At 35.1% G+C, this 21,530-nt stretch overlaps 1 protein-coding gene across 2 annotated transcripts in view; it reads right to left on the bottom strand.

The window, feature by feature from the left end:
* The window catches only part of Mmp16 (matrix metallopeptidase 16), a 236,855-nt gene that overhangs the window by 32,573 nt on the left and 182,752 nt on the right, over window positions 1–21,530 (bottom strand). For both annotated transcript variants that reach the window (XM_029533283.1, XM_021222087.2), the window contains one exon: window positions 1,359–1,497. In XM_029533283.1, the coding sequence (XP_029389143.1) occupies window positions 1,359–1,497 (139 nt within the window). The remainder of the gene's footprint in view (window positions 1–1,358; window positions 1,498–21,530) is intronic.

Below are 21,530 nucleotides of genomic sequence, written 5' to 3'. Positions count from 1 at the left end.
GGGGTATGGGAATCTTTCGGGATAGCATTTGAAATGTAAATAAAGAAAAAAAAAAAAAAAAAAAAAAAGAACAACATAGTCACAGAAACTCTGTGGCCATAGAGTTGACATATTCCTGTTTCTATTTTCAACAAGAGATAATCCACAAAAGAAAGGACCCTGAAGCACACACTCATTTTATGTAAGAAAACCAAACATACTGCCATTAAGTTGTTTACAGGATACGCATCCTTTCAAGAAAGTCCAATTCAATCCTTAGAATACTTACAATTTTTTCTTCTCAAGATTCTTTCAAACTATATCCTCTGTTTAGTTTACTTTTAGACTTCAAAGACCCATTGATCATACATCAATAATATTCTTCAATGTTTTAGGTCTCAACTTCAGTTCAGATGTGTCCTCAAATTTCCCTCAATTCTCAACCACAGTCTACCTTATCTCTCTGCCTCTTAACTCCATGTAACACTATCTATTTTCAAGTTTTAAAGATAGAGGAACATTTCACTTTGCAAGGCAATTTCCTTTGCATGCTAGGTACTTGGAAACACTTGTAAGACAAACACATTTATGATAAATAATTAATAATTAGGTCAATAGTATAATGCTGATCACTGGATAAATTTCCTAATTACAACCTTCTCTCAATTTTTTATTGATTTCTTAGTTTGTTAGAAGTTATTTACAGAAATTGATAAACACAAAAAACTTCAAAGATTCAATGCTTTGAGTTAGCAGACAGTTTTTACCACACACAGGAGAAAACAACTTCAAATAATATACAAATTTACCAACAAACTGATGAGAAATGCTTATTTATTGCATTCTTTCCACTGTATTATTTATCTTCCTTATTCTTTCTTCCCCTAACTCCCTCCCTCCGCCCTTCCTTCCTTCCTTCCTTCCTTCCTCCCTCCCCCCTTCCTTCCTTCCTTCCTTCCTTCTTTTCTTCCTTCATGTCTTACAAAGGTCTTGCTGTGAATCTCAGGCTATAGAAGTTCAACCTAGTAGGTTCTAGCCATCTCCTGCTTCTACTTAGCATCCTAAGTAGCTGAAGTGCAAAGCATGTACTGGTCCTGCTCTGCCCCTTGCTTTTCTTTTGTTTTGTATCTAGTCTCAGTCTAAAATTTCTATAGAGGAGGATGCCATCAAATTTTGAGTTACACACAAGAAAGTATAAATTATAGAATTAAACATTATGCTTATTTTACTTTGCATATGTTCCTATTCAGTGTACAGAATATTTGATTAAATTTACTATGCATTTTAATAACTCTTATTTATTGACTTTCCTGTACTTTATAGGATATTGAACAAACTAATAAATATACAACAGAACCAGCTGAAGAAAACATGCTTACCTTTAAAGAAGACGAAATTTCCGTCACTGTTTTCATAAACTGCATCTATACTGGGAGGAAGGCCCCTCCAGAAGTAAGTAATTTGCATGGGGTATCCATCCATCACCCTGTTGTTTCTCACTCGCCAAAACCACTGGTCCTACAAAGCAAGCAAAAGCATTGCTCAGCATCCTTCAGGTCTCATCAGCGTTGGCTGGACAACCATGCACTGGACAGTTTTAAAGCAAATCAAGTATTCTTATTCTCTTTCATCAACATAACCTGAAAGAGCACTAATATTTCATAGTAAACAAGCTAGAAAACCCTTCAATCTCTAAACCAAACTGTATAAATAACAGTCATGTCAAAATACTCTAGGTTACAATTTGTCATTATCTTAGCATTTTCAAGATAGAAAATCAGAAGAACAATGTCCTGCATAGTGGTGGTAAGGGGGTTTGTGATCACAACTATGACATGTGTACCTTATATACATAGGGGTATTTATGTACACACACAGTATATTCATACTTGAGATGCTGAGGAATGAATAGAGGTATTATATTTCTCTGAATGCCCATATTATAGCTACTGTATGTAATGATAGATCAGACAATATGTCTGGGATTGGTAAGTAATGGTAACTCTTTATAAGCAAATTCATCTTGAAAACAGATCACCACTGCAGGTTTAACTGACACTGCAAAATGCTTAACTTCCCTCAGTTTTAGAACATCACAAATACCTATTCTTAGTCAAGTTAATAGCATGATTTGGCTCATTGTAGTTGTTTATGAAGTTAATGAGTTATCAATTACACTTAACATGTATGTACTTTGACATAAGTCTGTACTACTACACATATAAAGCAAAATGTAACAGAAATCTGAAAAAAAAAATTCCTGAACAGAACACCAATGGCTCAGGCTCTAAGACCAACAAATGGCAAATGGGACATCATGAAACCAAAACGCTTCTGTAAGGGGTAGGACACTCTCAACAGAACAAAATAGCAACCTACAGATTGGGAAAAGAACTTTCCCAACCCTATATCAAATAGAGGGCTAATAACCAAATAATACAAAGAACTCTAGAAGGTGGACTCCAGAAAACCAAATAACCCTATTAAAAATGGTGTACAGATCTAAACAAAGAATTCTCAACTGAGGAATCTTAAATGGCCTAGAACCGCCTAAAGAAATGTTCAACAGCCTTAGTCATCGGGGAAATGCAAATCAACAACCCCGAGATTCTGCCTTACATCAATCAGAGTTACTAAGATCAAAAACTCAGGCAAGAGCAGATGCTGGCAAGGATGTGGAGAAAGATGAACACTCCTTAGTTGATGGTGGGATTGCAAACTGGTACAACCACTTTGGAAATTAATTTGGCAGTTCCTCAGGAAATTGGAAATAGTTTTACCAGAAGACCTAGCTATAGCACTACTGGACATATACCCAAAAGATGCTCCAATGTATAACAAGGACTCAAACTCTACTATGTTCATAGCAGACTTAATTGTAATAGTGAGAAGCTGAAAACAACCCAGATGTCCCCCAGTGAAAGAATTGATATGGAAAATACAGCATACTTACACAATGGAATACTACTCCTCTATTAAAAAATGACGACTTTGTGAATATTGTAGGCAAATGGATAGAACTAGAAAATATCATCCTGAGTGAGGTAAACAAGACCCAAAAGGATAAACATGGTATGTACTCAGAAATAAGTGAATATTATCTCAAAAGCTCAGACTATGCACATTAGAACTCACAGACCATATGGAGCTTAACAAGAAGGAAGGCCAAAGTGTGGATGCTTCAATCCCATTTAGAATGGCAACAAAATAAACAGGGAGGAAGGGACCTAGGTGGGAGAGTGGAGGGGGATGGAAAATGGGGAGCAGGATCAGGTATGGAATGAGACAAGAGAGAAGTGCAGAGGGCCAAGAGAATGAGTAGATATATGTAGCAATGGGGGGTGGTGTGGGGAACAGTTGGGTGGGGAACTACTAGAAAGTCACAGATGCTAGGGTAGTGATAGTCTCCCAGGACAAAATGGGGATGATATTAGATGAAATACTCAACAGTGGGGAGAGAGAACCTGAAGAGACCACCTCCAGTAGATAGACATGGTCCCCAGTTGAGGGCCACCCACCTATCTCAAAATCTTTAACCCAGATTTGCTACTGTCTAAAGAAAATGTAAACACACACACACACACACACACACACACACACACACAAAAGCAGAGGCTGAAGGAAAGGCCATCCAAAGATTGCCCCACATTGTGATCCATACCATCCATTGACACCAAACCCCAACATTGTTGCTGATGTCAAACGTACTTGCAGACAGGAGCCTGGTATAGCTGTCCTATGAGCTCTGCCAGCACCTTACTAGGACAGATACAGATACTCACAGCCAACCATTGGACTGAGCCCTGGGTCCCCATTGGAAGAATTAGGTCAGGGAGTGAAAGAACTGAAGGGGATTCTAATCCCATAGGAAGAACAACAATATCAACTAACTGGATGGCTCAGAACTCTCAGGAACTAAGCCACCAACCAAAGGGTATTATACATGAGTAGGCCCATGGCTCTTGTTACATATGTAGCAGAGGACTGCCTTATCTGGCATCAGTGGGGGGGGGGGTGCTCTTGATCCTGTGGAAGCTTGTTGCCCCAGTCAAGGGAGATGCTAGAGGGGTGAGGAAGGAGTAGGTGGGTAGGTGGGAGTGCACCCTCTTAGAGGCAAATGGGAGGGGAATAGGGTGGGAGTTTGTGGAGGGGAGATAGGGAAGGGGGACATTTGAAATGTAAATAAATAAAATGATTAATAAAGTAAAACAAAGCAAAGCAAACAAAACAAGCAAACCAATAAAACAAAACAAAACAAAACAAACAAACAAAAAACAGAATGGCCCCACTGTGGTTCCTAGGATTTACTCCTGTATTCAAATACAGTTCTCCTATACCTGTCCCACTTCACCTTGTACTATTTCTAGCTAATATGGACTGTCTTCCCTACAAATGCAAATATAAAAAACAAACAAACAACCCCCCCCAATAAACCCAGTAACATCATTACTGTCTCTGAATTCACATTCTATTCTTGTCTTGTTTCTTAATAACCTTGTCATTTTTGTCAACACACTAGTTCTTGATTTAATTACCAACTAATATCTAAATCTCAATGTGATTAGTATACTAACTACAGAGGAATGTCATAGGCACGGGGACATGTGGACTCTCATATTCAAGGTATTATTGTTTCCTACAAATCAATACTTTTGCTCATGAAGAAAAGAAGCAAGGCTCTTCAGATGGAAGACGTTTTGCCCCATCTCCCAAGGTTATGATCAAGGAAATACTTTCTGGGAAAGAGTGAAATCTTCAGTGGAGCTACATGAAACTGTGATGGAGGGAGCTCTAGGTAGTAGCTCTTGTAAACTGTCACTCATATTTGGGTGATATAGCTGTCTTTGAGTCACCCATTCTCCTGAATGTATCCACATGATCTTATTAGTCCACCATGGTAGTATTAAGCCAACTAATCTTTATTTCTTTTTTTTAAATTTGCCATTGGCAGTTTTTGGAAAGAACACATACTTATTAATACATGCTTGGAAAAGTTATAGAGCAACCTAAAATAATGAAGAGCCCTATATATATTTAACAGGCAAACTTCTCAATATTTATTTTTTTTACAAAATCACTATTAAGATTATATAAATGATTTTTGAAACCAAAGAAAGTGTTTATTTTGTCTGCCAAGCTGACCTAATATCATGATATTCTAAGCAAGAGAACTCATTCATTGTGTAAAGATATTAGAAAAATACCTTTGTAAATATAGATTTGTGATGCTCTCAATGGTCTAAGCTAAATAGACTGTGACATTGGGTGTTTAATAGTCAACAGAAGTAGAACTGCTTCCTAAATGGCCAAAGTTAAGCTTTTATTATAAGATTCTGCAATAGACCATCCAAATATTAGAAGTTAAATGGAATAACTGTGAAAATTTTAAAAATTTGGGGTATAAAACAAGTTTAAAATACAGATTTATACCCGTACACACACACACACACACACACACACACACACACACACACACACACACACACACACACACACAAACAGACACGCTAACACCTGGAAATATTGTTTTGTTTTCATGAAATATAAGAATAGAAAACATCTTTAGCAAAGTAAAATATTAAGGCAAACAAAGATCAAAATGGTTTAAGTATATAGCAAATATCTATTTGAGAAATAAAATCAAAAAAAGAAAAAAGAAAAGCAAACAAAAACCCAAAATGTAAGATTCATGAATATTATTAAAAAGAAAGAATGAAAGATAAAAAGAAAATGAAAAAAGACATAATGAAAGAAAGAAAAGAAAAGAAAGTAAAAATAAAAGCTGTGTGAACGCAGAAAGAGAGATGCAAAGGAACTTTTAGCCAGTGGAGAAGAAGTAGAAACTATTATGTGATACAATCATTTTTATCAGATAAGCTTTAATATTCTTTGTAGAAATATTGTCTCTCATATCTTCCTGATATGGCACCCCACTTGTGAATAGCAACACATGATGACATTACCTACGTATTGTATTTGTTACTCATAAATCCCTTCTCTGGCTATCATGACACGTCAAGGCAGAGCTTCTCCAATGGACAAATATAATGTAGTATGACACAATAGAACTGCATTTTTTAGGATCTCCTTTTAAATGTTACCTGTGATATGAAAATATGCTATCATGTGAAGGGTGATAAGAAAATTGTCCATGTGTATTAATTCAGTTACACAGAATTTTATACACACCCAAACACACACAGAATGTAGATATTGCATATGCTTACATTTACATACCAAATACATATAAGAAAAAGAGACATTAATGATAAAATGTAGATTCTTTGGTGTTTTTTGTTCATTGTATTTTTGAGAAATGTTCATAAACACAGCTTAAAAAGAAGTATTCACTATACAATCCTGAAACATACTGTCAATACACAGGCCACAAATAGACATATGATGGATAAATAACAATTCTAATGAGTAAACAGAAGTTTATCAAACCTTCATTCAATCTGTGCCGTTATTTATCGCAGCCAATTTCAACATTGAGTTAATGAAGACCCCTGCTCACCAAGCCACCCACGCCTGCTTCATGGTCCTGGCATTCCCCTGCACTGGGGCATGGAGCCTTCACAGGACCAAGGGCTTATCCGTGGGAGGAGCTTTGGCCAGTGTCTCAATAAGTAACCATAGGCGACTAGAGTTCAGCATATATACAAGGCTGACTTCAAACTCGTGAAGATCTTCCTGAATGTGTATAAGACAAATATATTTAATACCACATAATTAAGTTAATATGTGCTTGTGTTTGATCATAATTGTATTCTAGAACATAATGTCTAACGTGGTGAAACCAAACAAATGGCATCACTAGCTTTAATCACTAGCTTTATTTAGCTTCAGTAGCTTTCTTTCTTTCTTTCTTTCTTTCTTTCTTTCTTTCTTTCTTTCTTTCTTTCTTTCTTTCTTTCTTTCTTTCTTTCTTTCTTTTTGAGACAGGGTTTCTTTATGTAGCCCTGGCTGTCCTGGAACTCACTTTATAGACCAGGCTGGCCTCAAGCTCAGAAATCTACTTGATTCTGCCTTCCAAGTACTGGGATTAAAGGCATGTGTCACCACTGCCCGACAATCACTAGCTTTATTATTAAACTGTAGTGTTTAGGTTAGGGTTAGGAGAAATGTTTACAGGGCTTCACCATATTTCAAGAAAGTGAAGGAATCTATGCATATATTTATTCAATATATTACTCTTCAAGGTTGGGGAAAAATTAAGATGATAACTTGAAGAAGAAAAAGTAAAGTGTAAGGGAAGCATAATTAGATGTATCTTGCAAGAGTAATGTGTTTCTGGGAGGATGGCAGTATCTTGTTTCAATAGCCAACATAAGCAAATTTATTTATTTATTTATTTGTTTGTTTGTTTGTTTGTTTTGTATCTAAACACTAGGGTTCAGGCTGTTTAAGGCAACCATTAGAATAGGCTTCCTACTAAGGGAGTCATGAATGTGTGCAATGATTTTTTTTTTTTTTTGTCTGTTTTGTTCTACAATCTAGATTTTATCTGCCCGCCACACACATCAATGATTTTGCTATGAAGAATTTCACAGCTCACCGATGAAAGATTGACCAGAGGGAATTCTAGGAATAAGAATGTAGAGGTCCATCTGAATTGGACAAACACTTTTCACAGTGTCCACATTTTTGGAAAAGTGATCAATGCATAAGCCCACTGTAATAGCAGAAGGAAATAACACATTAACAAACTGCTTCCCAAAACATTTTTGAACTTAATAAGTTTGGAAATTTTCTAAAGTACTTTTAAGGAGTCATCCTTTACAGATGACTTTTGAATTTAGAAAGACAAATTCTTAAGTAAATAAAATGAATATAGATGTTTGTAAGTAAACGAGCTAACATTTCTGAATGTTTTGCTTACTACTGTTCCAAATTTCCAAGTTACTATATCAATTTGGAACAGTAGTAAGCAAGTTTGGAAATCTTTATAAAACTCCTGTAGTTTTAGTGTAGTTTATTATGAAAAAAAATCTGGATGGTTAAATGATGTAGTTGATGTTGGTCACTCTCTTATTCATTAGTATTTATTAAATCATGACATATGCATACAATTTTTAAAAGCTTAAATGCTGAAAAACATTGATGTAGGATTTAGAGATAGACATACAATAAAAACATATTTTATTTGATTTCCACACAAATTAATGACCAATAATAAAGTGTTCCTTCATTCTCGCCAGCATTGAAAGACATTGGGAGGAAGTCGGAGATGCAGACTGCTGCCTCTGTTCCACTAATTGGTCTTGCCTTTTCCCAGGACTCATCTCGAATCCATGCTTGTTTAGAGTCTTCATAGTAATGGTGATGGGACAAGGGATTTACTACAAAGATGCACCATCCAATGTACTTCATTTGTGGGTTTTGTACCATCAAACTCCATACATAATTGCACAACACAACAATATTAATATTTGACATTTTCCTCTTCTAGGATTGGAATATCAGAAATATTGGCAGGTTGATGGAATTCCAGTTCAGATATCTAAAGTTAGGTGCTATAAAACACAAAGCAACCCATTCAGTTCATCGGATTAGAAGATATATATATATAAGAAAAATCTCCTTCAAATTGTATATTCAATGTGACAGACCAAAGGTGAATGCAAATTGTATTACAGTTACCTCTATAATAATGGAAGCAATGTTTCACGGAATATAATGAATTGCCAAACAGCTTTAGAACCTAATTACTTTTCTTTTATTTTTTTATCTGAGAAAATTTTCATTTGTCATAAAAATTATTTGATGAGGTCCTAATTTTTTCAAGTTATGCAACACAATGGTTTTGGTGTACAGCTTTTAAGACACTCTTTCTTTAAAATACTGGCTAGCTTTGAATTTGCTGCATAGAACAGGCTGGTTTTAAATATATAGGTTATTATCCTGCTGTAACTTACTGCCTTAATTGAACTTTTGGCACCAACTCAAAGTTTCCTTTACACTTAATTCTTTTTCCTAAGGAGTATTAAGTTTTGTTCTTTTCATCAGACTTTTTTTTTTTCTCTAAATTTCTATTCCTTGTTCTAGTTCCATATGACTTCACTCCTCTACTAAAGCACTACAACTTTCACCCTGTGTGCATTCGAAGACAGAAAAGTCAAAATAAACCAACAGGCTTCCTTTATGGCTTCAACCTTACAGTGACTGGTTGTCCCACACCTCACAGAGACAGAAACTCATTGTGCTTTTTGTCTTTCATGCTCAAACATGACCCTCTGGATGGAGCTTACCAATGGGGAAGCATGCTCATCTGGCTCCCAATTCTAACAGACTCATATTACCTTTGAGTCAGCACTCCTACTTCTTGCCATTAGTATCTCCTTACTCCTGGCAACCTGGGCAATGTGCCAATACCTAGTCAGACTGTGGGTTTGGGGGTGGGAAAAGACTCATGATATGACACTGGAAGCATCAAAGGTGTAAGACCACACTAGAGAGTTTATTGTCATCTTGATCATGAACCAACCACGTTCTTTTTCGACAGACCTTACCGTAACTTAAGAAAAAAACACCTTAAGGTTGGAAGCTGCAGAAAGGAGAGCAAATGTGAGCTTTTAGAACAAATGTATCGTACAGAAATAAAGTCAAGTCTCCACATAATTGAGCTAGTTCAGAGGCAAAAGGGTGAGAACATATTAGGAAGTGACCAAGCAGGAATGACTCTGATAAGTATTTTATATTTTCAGTGAAAGAGATACAACATTACTTGTCAACAAATGATGAGTTAAATGCCTATGTTGAATTAGAAATTTGTTCCTAAGGGATAAGGCATCTGGGGCAGAGAATTCCCAATAAGAGCAAGGCAAGGCACCCTGAAATCTTCCTAAGTGAGGTTCTTTCAGTGGTCACTGGCAGTTGTCGCCATAACAGCAGAGACTAACTCTCATTACCATCGCCTAATTGCTTTATTCTAATATGCTCTTGAGAACATTTCTTCTGCTCCCACTGTTCCACTCAGCTTTGTTTACTCAAAAAAAACAGAGTTCAAAAGGTAATTGCCCTGTCTTACACTCCAAGTGAATCCTCAGCAAACAGCTTGATGGCAAAGGGAAGATTTCTACTAAGATGCCTGAGGGAAATCAGATGACCTCAATGTTAGAATGGAAAGTCCTGAGTTCTTGCTTCATGACTATCTGGGAAGCAAAAATGTAGGGTAACCTGGGGCATCTTATGCATCATTAAAATAAGAATAAGCTTATTTTATATGCTATTCTGTATTGTAGCTTTGGATGCTAATGGAGGGACAGAGAGACCAGAACTCACTGTGTAACAGCTAGGCTGCCCTGGTATTCATCGTATAATAGTGGCTCACCTGCTTCACACTCATGGCCATTCACCTGGCTCAGCCTTTAGAGCACATGTCTATGCTTTGCAGTTTTTGAAATTTATTTTGAGAAACTAGTAATTGAAAGACTAAAAAAAAAAAAAAAAATGAGTGAAGTTAAGAACAAAGAAGCTAAGCATAGAGACACATATGATTTGGCCATTAAACAATACTTAGCTAGGATATTTATAGACTAAGGGAAACATCAGCAGGCAGGGATCACAAGGGAGGATGGTATCTTAACTTTTCTAGGTACATTTTAAAAATATATTTTTTCAATGTTTGAAGTTTTAATTATTATTTGCCCATTCCATTTTCTTCCTCCAAAGCCTTCCTTGATTCTCTTTTCCCTGTAATTTCTTTCAAATTCTTGGCCTCTTTTTCTTTAATTGTTGTTATATATGTATGTGTGTGTGTTTTTAAACACGTACAAATGCAATCTGCTTAGTCTGTATAGTGTCACTTATAGGTATATGTCTCAGTTCTTTCTGTAAGTTTTAGGCCTCCTGAGATTCCTGCATTCTACATGCATGGTTACATTCTTTTAAGGGTAGTAGAGAATATAATGCTGACATACATTATATGCATCACAGAGGTGAATAACAACAACTACAACAAAGACGTTTGTTAGAATGATGGAGAACATACTTTTCTGGAAAAGGAGAAAATACGACATGAAAGCTAGATGGAATTTAAGAAGATACAGTAGTGTGTTGTGTGCTAGAACAGTACAGGTAAGCAAAGAGATTGTATTGAAGAAGCAACAACATGTAAATAGGAAATGAACAGAAAGAAGGCATTTAATAGGGCATAGGCAAAGGGCATGCTCACCCAAATGAAATAGCTACATAAACAAGGACTGAAGCAAGGGAGGAAAAAGAGGAAAATTAAATAGAGCAGTAGAGACCCATGTAGGTTAAAAAGGATCCAGGAGACAGCACAGTGTAGGGCCTAAGTCTAAATGTGAAACTAGAAAAGTCTAGAAAATTGGGGAAGGAAGGCAGCTACTGCAAGAACTGAAGAAGAAAAAATGTTAGGTTATGTTGTAAATGGTCAATGCTAAAAGACATGTGTGCTCTAGGATGTTAGGTCAAAGTATTACAGCTAATAAAAATAAGTCAAATTAAGTTTCAGTTGCTAAAAAGGAAGTGAGTTACTGTAGCATATTTATATAGGAAGCAAAACTTCTCCTTTCTTAATCATCTACTGAATTTCAAATGCCTATCTATGCTCATTTACAACTTTTACATTTGAGGATATGGTTGAATGTTTGGGTATAATTGTGAATATAAACTCCTTTATAAATTTTTTGTGAGCATGCTAATTCACATAGAAGTGTTAGTATAATAAAAATTTTCTTGTATTGCTTCTTATCTATGGAGAGATGGGAAAAATTCAGGTTCTCTGCAAGAGCAGTCAGTGTTCTTCCATGCTGAATCATCTCTTTAGATATGAAAATTAATTACTTTAATTTTGTGAATATCCTTTGTATACAAAATTAAATAAATCAATGTGAAAAGCATTTTGTTCTCAGATAGTGGCTTTTCTCATTCAGTATCACTGGCTCAGGTTTCTTTAGCTTCAGGTTACAATTAGATCATTACTTTTGGAGGAGAACTGAATGAATGAAGTTACTGATGCATAACTTGAGTGAATTAATGATTCATTATCAATATCCTTACCAACTTTCATACAGGTCTTCAAAATCATTAGTAATCTCTCTCTCTCTCTCTCTCTCTCTCTCTCTCTCTCTCTCTCTCTCTCTCTCTCTCGTATGTGCATGTGTTGTGCATTCTACAGTGAGTTTGGATGCTAGAGTAGAATAACATTAGTTGCAGTTTCTTATCCTCTTTGGGTTCTCCCCCCCCCCCTTCTGTGTACACTTGACTAGCTGATCTTTGAGGCTTTAGATATTTTCCTGTCTCTTATCTTCAACTGGAAGCACTGTGTTTGGCTTTTACATGGGACTGGAAAATCAAAACTAACATCTTCATGCAAGAACAGCAAGCACTTTAAGTACTGAGTAACTCACCTCCAAAAAACCATATTTACCAATTAAAATGTACTTTCTTAGTAATAATTATAATTAAAAAATGGTGTGTCCTCATTCTTACTGTTTTGTACAACTTTTGAAAATGTGAGTTATACTGTTTTAAAATCAAGGCTAAAAAATGGCAAGTGAATTAATATAAAGAGGAGCTAAGGTAATATTAAAGTATTTACGTGAGCTAAATATTATCACACGATTCAATCTTATTCAAAATTAATTCTTAAGAATTTAATTCTCATTAGTATATGAATGTGTGTCTGAATTCAATATCTAAAAGTAGCTGACAGACTCAAACAATAGTCTGTGCAGAACATGTCACAAAATGTGCCTCATCCTCTTTCCTATCTATTTTTTTAGAGTACAATCTTCACTCTAGATTCTTCATTAAACATACAATAAGCATTATAGTTATAGATGTTTTCTTTTAAAAGTCTTAATGCAAAAATATTAATAGCAAGCAATCACCAGTCATAGAGACATGTTCCTGTATTCCTAGCAGTCCAGAAACAAGAGGATTATCAATTTGAGACCTGCCTGATTAACATTGCATGACTCGTTTTACAAAGAACAAACTAAAAAACACAATGACCTCATTTGTATAATTACAAACTCAGTCTTAAAAAAAACATCATTGATGAATTAAGAACATAAATCCAAGATTATATAGAAACATTGCTAAAAATGAATATAGATCAGTTTTTTTTTGTTATACTTTCCTGTTATCTTCGTTTTTGTTGAATTTCCCGTTTTCATAATTGAAGGCTTCAATACTGTTAATAACTTTGTTGCACCTTAACACAGTCTTTTTCTTTCAAGTTCTATCACAATTATTTTCTCTTAGTAAGAAATGGGGAAATCTGACAGTGAACAGAAAACACAGCAAACAAATGGAGGCTATATTTTTTTGTAGCTTGCCCTATAGTATTTGGCTGCATTTATACTCTGTTTAGACCACTGAACCATTATTGCACAGTTTCAAAACATGAGAGAACTATCTTAGCTGATAGTCAAGGATATCCCTAATTGAAATGAATGATGCCTATTTGAATTCTGACCTCAACACACAGACATGACACTTGTCCCAACACACATAACACACACACACACACACACACACACACACACACACACACACACACACACACACACACCCCACACACAACACACACACACACACACACACACACACACACACACACACACACACACACTTACTCCATTCATAGACTACATACTCATGTAATATTTAAGAGAATTTTATAATGTATTGTCAAATAACTGATTTGAAACAAATAAGACTCTCATTGCTTAAAATAACCTCTCTTTTATTATTTAAAAACTGGGAGGAATGAAGCAAATGGAAATTGTGATTGGGATTTATTGTAGGAGAGAAGAATCTATTTTCAACAAAAGATTATAAAAAATTATAAAGAGATTTTTACAAAAGAGTATGTCCTCAGAATTTCTACGAAATAATTTAAGACACTGATACGTTGTTATGCACCCATTCTCTAGATCTATAGTGTTTATATAATAGCCAATAACCACAGTTAGACACTATATTTAAAGAAGCTACATACAGAAGGAATGCCACCCCTAACATCTATTAGGCATAGCAAGATGAGGAACATATAGAGGATTCAAATGGAAGGACACCATGGGTTGCCTCCATTATTGCAGAAAGATCCATTAAAAAATACTGCTCTAGAAAATTCTATACTATAATAAGCTAACAGACATTATGTTCCTTTTATTTAAGTTCCAGTAATACCCAGAGAATAATTCATAAATGGAAAACACCGAAGGAGACCAACCTCAGCACTATTATATGAAGAGTATCTAGCAGAGGGTGAGTGGATAGGAATTTTTGTGACCAAAAATAACAACAACAACAACATCAACAACAACAAAACAAAACAAAAATAAAAATAAAAAAAACTCTGCTAGTGTAGTCAACTTAAATGAATATGATACTGATAGTCTCTACTATATGAACAACACCATCTCAATTTCAAGAGTTTTTCTCCCAAGGATGGGAGCTCAGTTTACAGGGCATACTGTGAATCTCTGGCTACCTGTAGTGTTATTTTATAGAAAGTTTGAAATGTTTGTTTTAACATGTGGTTTACAAAATTCCACTTCTTTCACCATCATATCCCTGAACCACTGAGCTTGGATTAATGTTGTTCTAGATAAATCTTCCCCAAGGTTAAAGGCTTGTGCCCTAGCTACTGCCTCTATGTGAAAACATCAGTGCAATGTCTTTGGCGTTCATTAATGTGCCTTAGAAGAAAGTACTTAGGCACCCTCCTCCTTGTATTTTACTCTCTGTCCACTATGGTTTTTAGTAATTGTATAGGACCAGTCACGTAGACACATCAGTCATGTAGACACATTTCCAAAATATTGAGTCAAAATGCATTCTTTTCTCATTATAAGATTGTCATTGTAGGTAGCAGTAATAGGACACAAGGGTGCAAGAATAAAAATTGCTTTTCAATTACATCTACCTTTAATTTTTATAAGATTACACTGTTTGATTACCACAATTGCTTATAAAAAATGTCCTACTTAGTCATGTTTATTTGTTTTCTGACTGTTTTTTCATTGACTGACTAAAGCTAATTTAGAGAATTTTTTTAGAGCACATTCCAATATTCCCATGTCCTAAAAGGCTATCAAGCAGAGACAAGTACTTATACATAATTATTGTAGCAACAAATCAATGAATGCAGTGGGTAAGAAATAGAGATTAAAGCTTTTTTCAGCAGAAATATGTGTTTCAAAGTTATCCAGAGCATAAATGTGCTTTCTAAAATATTACTAAGATATGCTACATAAAAACACAGTTTCTTCAGTTTCTGTATTTGACCTATGCTATTTATATTGACCTGTCTTAAAGTCTGAAATGAAGAAAGAACAACATAACACGATACAAAGCAAAGTTTACCTTAATAGAAGTTAATGAAAGACTAGTCTATAATAAAGGAGATGGGTCGCCTATAACAATAACTCATACAAGTATTGTGAAGTGTCTATGATTTATTTAGTTCTGAAGTTTGAAAATAGTATTATATCTCAGATACTAAATATTATAAACTTAACGGTAATGGACGTATTAAAATGGTCTATTTAGATTTCATACCCATTTTCAGACGTTTGCTTACACTTATATTCATTGTTTATGTTTTTCATGTTTGAGAAGATATAGAGCCAATAGAACAATAAATCTATTTCATCTTTTAAGAATATACAAAAAGTCATGGTTCAATGTAGATATTTGTATTTTATATGAATAATTTTATTGTATAAAATATTGTATTTTATCCTGTACAAATTATCTCAAAACAACCTTCATTTTTTAAAAGGTATTTAATTTTTATTTGTGAAATTTGTAGTTAGGCAATTTTGCACATGCACATAGACATACCAACCCCTTTAACACCCCATTCCTCTCCTTTCCACAAATATCTTTCCAGTGTTCATGTCTTATTCTTTTATTTTGTGACCTGACATGTCTATGATTCCATTCATTTGGTATTATTTATTGGAGTCTAGTGCATGACCAGCAATGTGTAAACAACTAATGACTGATATGCTACCTTCAAGAACCTATCAATAGCCAACAGTTCAGAAATAAAATATAAGGAATTATGGTAGCCCTCCTCTTCTAAGAATTTCTGTTCTTGTGTGGGACCAGCACAAGAAACCAGTTATAATGAGTTAATGATTGCAATAGTTTTACTGTGTCCAGTTAATAACATTATAGTCCCTCATCTTATATATTTCATCCACTCTTCCAGAATATTCTGGGAGCCATCGAAGGTGTGGTATGAACATCTTGTTTAGGTCTTAGCTGGCTACTAGTACTTATTCCCTGACACCTTAGCAGCTTGAATCTCTGTGTTTACCATTGTTCATTGTGAGGAGAGACTTCTTTGATTAAGGGTGAGGGTAGCTTTTGTTTTTGAGTATATCCATATAAAGATGCAAAAGGGAAATTGAAAGGATTATCTTGAATATCTTGAATATCTTGCTTCTAGAAGCTATGGATTACTGAACATAGTTTTCAATCCCAAGGTTAAAATACCTTCAAAAGATTGGGTCAGGGAGGCTCCAAGAGCACCCCCCCCCCCATTCAAACACATCTTCTTGGTTGCTCACCAGAACAAAAGGATAAGACTATATTATGGAAGACAGCACACAACTTAGTTGTAGGATACAGAATGAGTTGAAAAATCCAGTGCTGCTGGCTAGCACTGAAACAACTGCATGGTGTTGAGTGGGCTGCTGAGGGAGAAAAAGTACCATTTGCTTTGTCTACCTGTGAACCTTATGAAGCAGAAGCCCTTCATACTGGGAAAGATATGGCTATCTGTGCAACACTGAGGTTCCTCATACTCATGTTTACCTTCTTCCAATTGTTGTTTGTTTTATCTATTTGCTTCTGAGTACTGAATTTAAATCTTGCAAAGCATGCACTCTATCAAAGGCCCACAAGCTTAGCCTTGTCTGGGCTAAGAATTGAGGCCACAGGGAGTGAGAAGACATGGCAGGATGGTGATGGGTGGAAAGGACATCCTCTTCAAGACATGAGGGAGAAGGAATGACGTGAGGAACTGTCGGAGGTTAAACCGGGAGAGGGATAAAAACTGGACTGTAAAAAAGATTATATATATAAATAATAGAAATATAAGATTATATATAGATAGATATAAGATATATATATATATATATATATATATAGATTATAGATATAAGATTATATATATGTATATTATATACATATACATATACATACATACACACACACACACACACACATATATATATATATATATATATATATATATATATATATATATATAGAGAGAGAGAGAGAGAGAGAGAGAGAGAGAGAGAGAGAGAAAGACAGAGAGCACAATTCTGATTTTCAGTATGAACTAACCAGTACCCCCCAAGCTGTGTCTCTAGTTGCATATGTAGCAGAGGATGGCCTAGTTGGGCATCGATGGGAGGAAGATCATATGCCCCAGTACAGGGGAATGCCAGAGCCAGGAAACAGGAGTGGGTGGGTTGGGGAGCAGGTTGGGGGAGGGTATAGGGGGCTTTGGGGATAGCATTTGAAATGTAAATGAAGAAAATATCTATTAAAACATATATTTATATAAATAATATCCAGTCTTTCTCATTTTCTTTGTTTATAAATTAAATTTATAGTAAAGATTTTTACAAGTAATTAAGTTCGAAAGGGCATGTAATTATTACTTTAAAATAACCTCAACTATGCATTTTAAGGAAGAAATGATCAACTAAAGCCTTATATAGAGAGGAAGTGTGATACTCTGTAGGGTCATGCCTTATTTTAGGACTGACTGGGTTAAAGCTGACCATAAAATACAAACTTAAATGCATTTAAATTTTTTTCCTTTTAAGTACACATTAGAAATTTCAATGAGACTACAAATGCTTCCTGTTTAAAATGTGCAAAGACTTTTAAGAAAACATTCTTTACAAGCCACTGCCTACTTTCCCCCAAGTGACTCACATTAATATGAGGTGCTATAACACGTCTTTAGCATAAAGCAGGCCTGTCTTGGTCTGAGACCAAAGCAGAGCATGTTACTGGCAATCACAGAAAGGACTCATTATTTCATAAATAGTATAATCACATAGTGTGGGCTCTGGAGGGAAACACCATGGAATATTTTCATGTAGGATATTTATGTTCATTTCATCTCTCCCCAACACATGTAGCCTTTTCCTCGTGTTACAACAGAGTCCTTTAAAATAGCAAAGATATACTAGATCATGACAGATCCATTTGACAAATACTGCTACTTAAGGAATAGTTTGATTACAATAAGAAATAGTGTATTTGTATTGATCGTTTATAGACTAAATCACAAAATACTTAACTATAATTACCCAAACTTTAAGAAAGGAAGTAGAAAACAGGAAACCAGTAACCAAGGCTCCCATTAATTCAAACTTTTCTTTACGGCCAGGACGATTTACAGCTTTATTTTCAAAGTATTTCCTGTCTATAACTACAAAATATGAAATAAAGAAAAAAATACTGCACTTTTCCACACTCCTGCTAATTTCATGACACTATTTCATTTAAATGGAACATGGATAATAGCATCTCTTTATTTTGTAGTTCATAAATAGCCTGAATATTTCCAGGCTTATAATCTGCAGCTCTCAGAGAAATGAGAGGTAGATATTGATGATCAGCACATCTCGGAAGAACCAGACTTTGTTTCCTTTTGCGAACACTTCACAAACAAAATTTCAAAATGACTGGTCAGCAATAGGGAAGTGTGCCCACTGTTTTCCCAGCTCTCTTGAAAGTCCATTACAGTCCCGTGTTCTGCTGTGCCTGATAATCTGTTTTACTTGCTGGCTAAAGTAAGCCTATCTCAGTGCCAAGATGAAGTAGGCCTTTAAGAGAAGGCCAGCTGCCCCAGAACCTGAAAAGGGATTTCAATTTTCTTCCTTGGCCTTCCTAACTACTTTTAAATGTTTACTTTTCCTCCATGGTAGTTCCAATATTATGATTTGCATACAGCTTGTAATCATAATTCGTGGTGGGTTGTGTGGTTACAAAGTTATAGACAACATTGATTAGGTATAAAAATGAAAAGGTTAATACATCTTATTTTACAGTGCATTGATATTTTAGCACTGGCACTCAGTGATGAGAAGAAAAAGAATTGCTAACAGCCATTTTAAAACCTCTATTAATTTTGCTTTGAAAATATCTGAAATTTTTTCAGTTTTATTGTTATGACCATAGATAGACTGAAATGGACAGACAAATTTTTAAAGATATCTGTTCCTTACTGTCAATATATATTGAAGAGGCAAGCAGGGGTCCCTCAGAGCCTTTAATTCTCAGTTTTTATTCAGAGCTCTGGCTTTAGGCCTATATGATGAGGTCACATTGTTCTTTACCTCTCAGGGCCTAATTGCCCATGTATAAACAAGGGAAAGGATACTTGAATGCTCCTTTCATTACATTCATGAAATTAGAGTGAACACCCGCATGTTATGGTTGGGATGTTGCTGGCTCCTGTGGTACCTAGTAAACCTTGTTGAGAACATTATGTCTGAGATGGAGACTTTACGTGGGATAGATCAATTTCAAGGGACTGGGTTGATATTTACAAGAGCAGGTTCAGATAAAATCCTTTGGCTCTCCCATCTCTCTGTGTCACATCTGCTTGCCCTATAATATCTTGCCAAAGGATGCTACCCTACCCTGAATTTCACTGGACTGTCAAATAAATCTATTTTCATTAAACATTACTGTTTCACATATTCTTTAATGCTATCAAGCACATGCCATGATGAGAATACCTTCAGATATCCCAAACTGATAATATGTCTAGAAAATTCATACATAACTCTTGAAATAAAAAAAAAATTGAATGATATAGAGCAACAGAAAATATCTCTTGACTAATTATTGACCGTTGTCTTGTAAGGTGACTTTGTCCTCCTATAAATGGCATGCTCCAACTTCATCTACAGCTTTGAAACTTGAATCTATGCCTGATTATCTAATGATGTTATTACTATATGAAGGTGTCCCTGAGTGTATCTTCCTGAATACCCTCATCAGGATCCTAGCCGAGTACTCAAAGGACTTCTAAACCAGTGATTATTTAGAATGCTGTCATTAAATAATCACCTTATTTCTACTGCCAAAACGTAAATTGCATGATATAAATAGGAACTTGGTTGGAATGTAAGCCACTCACATGACAAAACAATGTAGGATAGGCTTAGACTTTAAGGCCAACATTGCTTCACTCTTGATGCCTTTAAATCAAAATGTCTGCTTGCCTTGATGCAGAATATTCATACCAGAGGCCAATGACCTATTATTTACAGTTCCTAAATAGAGTTCATTTGAAGAAGCAATGCTGTTCCTTGAATTTGGTGCAAACTTATTTAGAAAACTTCATTTGAATTTATATGCACAAATTTATCTTAGTTATGTGTTTGTGTATTTTTATTAACAAGAAATGTATAGTTCCCCTTAAATGTTTTACTACTTATGGCACATAGAATATGTATTATACTTGTATCATAAACACATATTTTATATATTTATGTGATACATTACATGTACTTTCCAGAAGAGGGCATCGGATCCCATTACATATGGTTGTGAACCACCATGTGGTTGCTGGGAATTGAACAGAACTTCTCAAAGTGCATTCAGTGCTCTTAACCACTGAGCCATCTCTCCAGCCCTACATGCACTTATATAAAGCATGTCATGTATGACAATGGTATTATACTACAAATACTTGTGAATTTTTATGAAAAATTAGTAATGTGCCTGATTGTGGACTATTTCTCTGGATTTTTGGATGGTATCGTAGAACAAGTTTTCAATGGACTGAATTGTCTTGCAGAAACTAAAACAAAGGCAAGAATGAAAACTGACTTTTAAAATAAAGCTAATCAATTCTAAGCAGAATTGAAACATCCTCACTTGGGCCTTTCTACTTGTTGTACTGTTTATGGTTCATGAGTTGTATTCTAGGTATTCACTACTCTTTTTTTTTTTTTTTTTTTTTCTAATATCCACTAATCTTTGAATACATACCATATATATTCTTTTTGGCCTGAGTTACCTTACTCAGGATGATATTTTCTAGTTTCATCCATTTGCCTGCAAAATTCATTATCTCTTTGGTTTTTTGTTTGTTTGTTTATCTGAGAGGAAAGAGTTTATTTTATCTTATATCTTACAGTACATTATGAATGATAGTCAGGACAAGAAATCAAACATGAACTTGGAGGCAGGCACTGAAGAAGAGGTTATGAAGGAATAGAATCACTATTTGTGCAGAATGATTTCTTATTCCAGCTATTCAGGGATGGCACTTGCAATAGTACATCATGAGTCAAGAAAATACTCAATGATCTTTTGCCTACTTGACAATCTAATGGAGACATCTTTTCAGAATGAACAAGAGAAAAAAAGAAAGAAAGAAAGAAAGAAAGAAAGAAAGAAAGAAAGAAAGAAAGACAGACAGACAGACAGACAGACAGAAAGAAAGAAAGAAAGAAAGAAAGAAAGAAAGAAAGAAAGAAAGAAAGAAAGAGGGAGGGAGAGAGGGGGGAAGGAAGGAA

This window comes from Mus pahari, chromosome 22 (assembly GCF_900095145.1).
Source record: "Mus pahari chromosome 22, PAHARI_EIJ_v1.1, whole genome shotgun sequence".
In the NCBI taxonomy this organism is placed as follows: Eukaryota; Metazoa; Chordata; class Mammalia; order Rodentia; family Muridae; genus Mus; species Mus pahari.
This window is presented reverse-complemented; position numbering and strand designations above follow the sequence as displayed.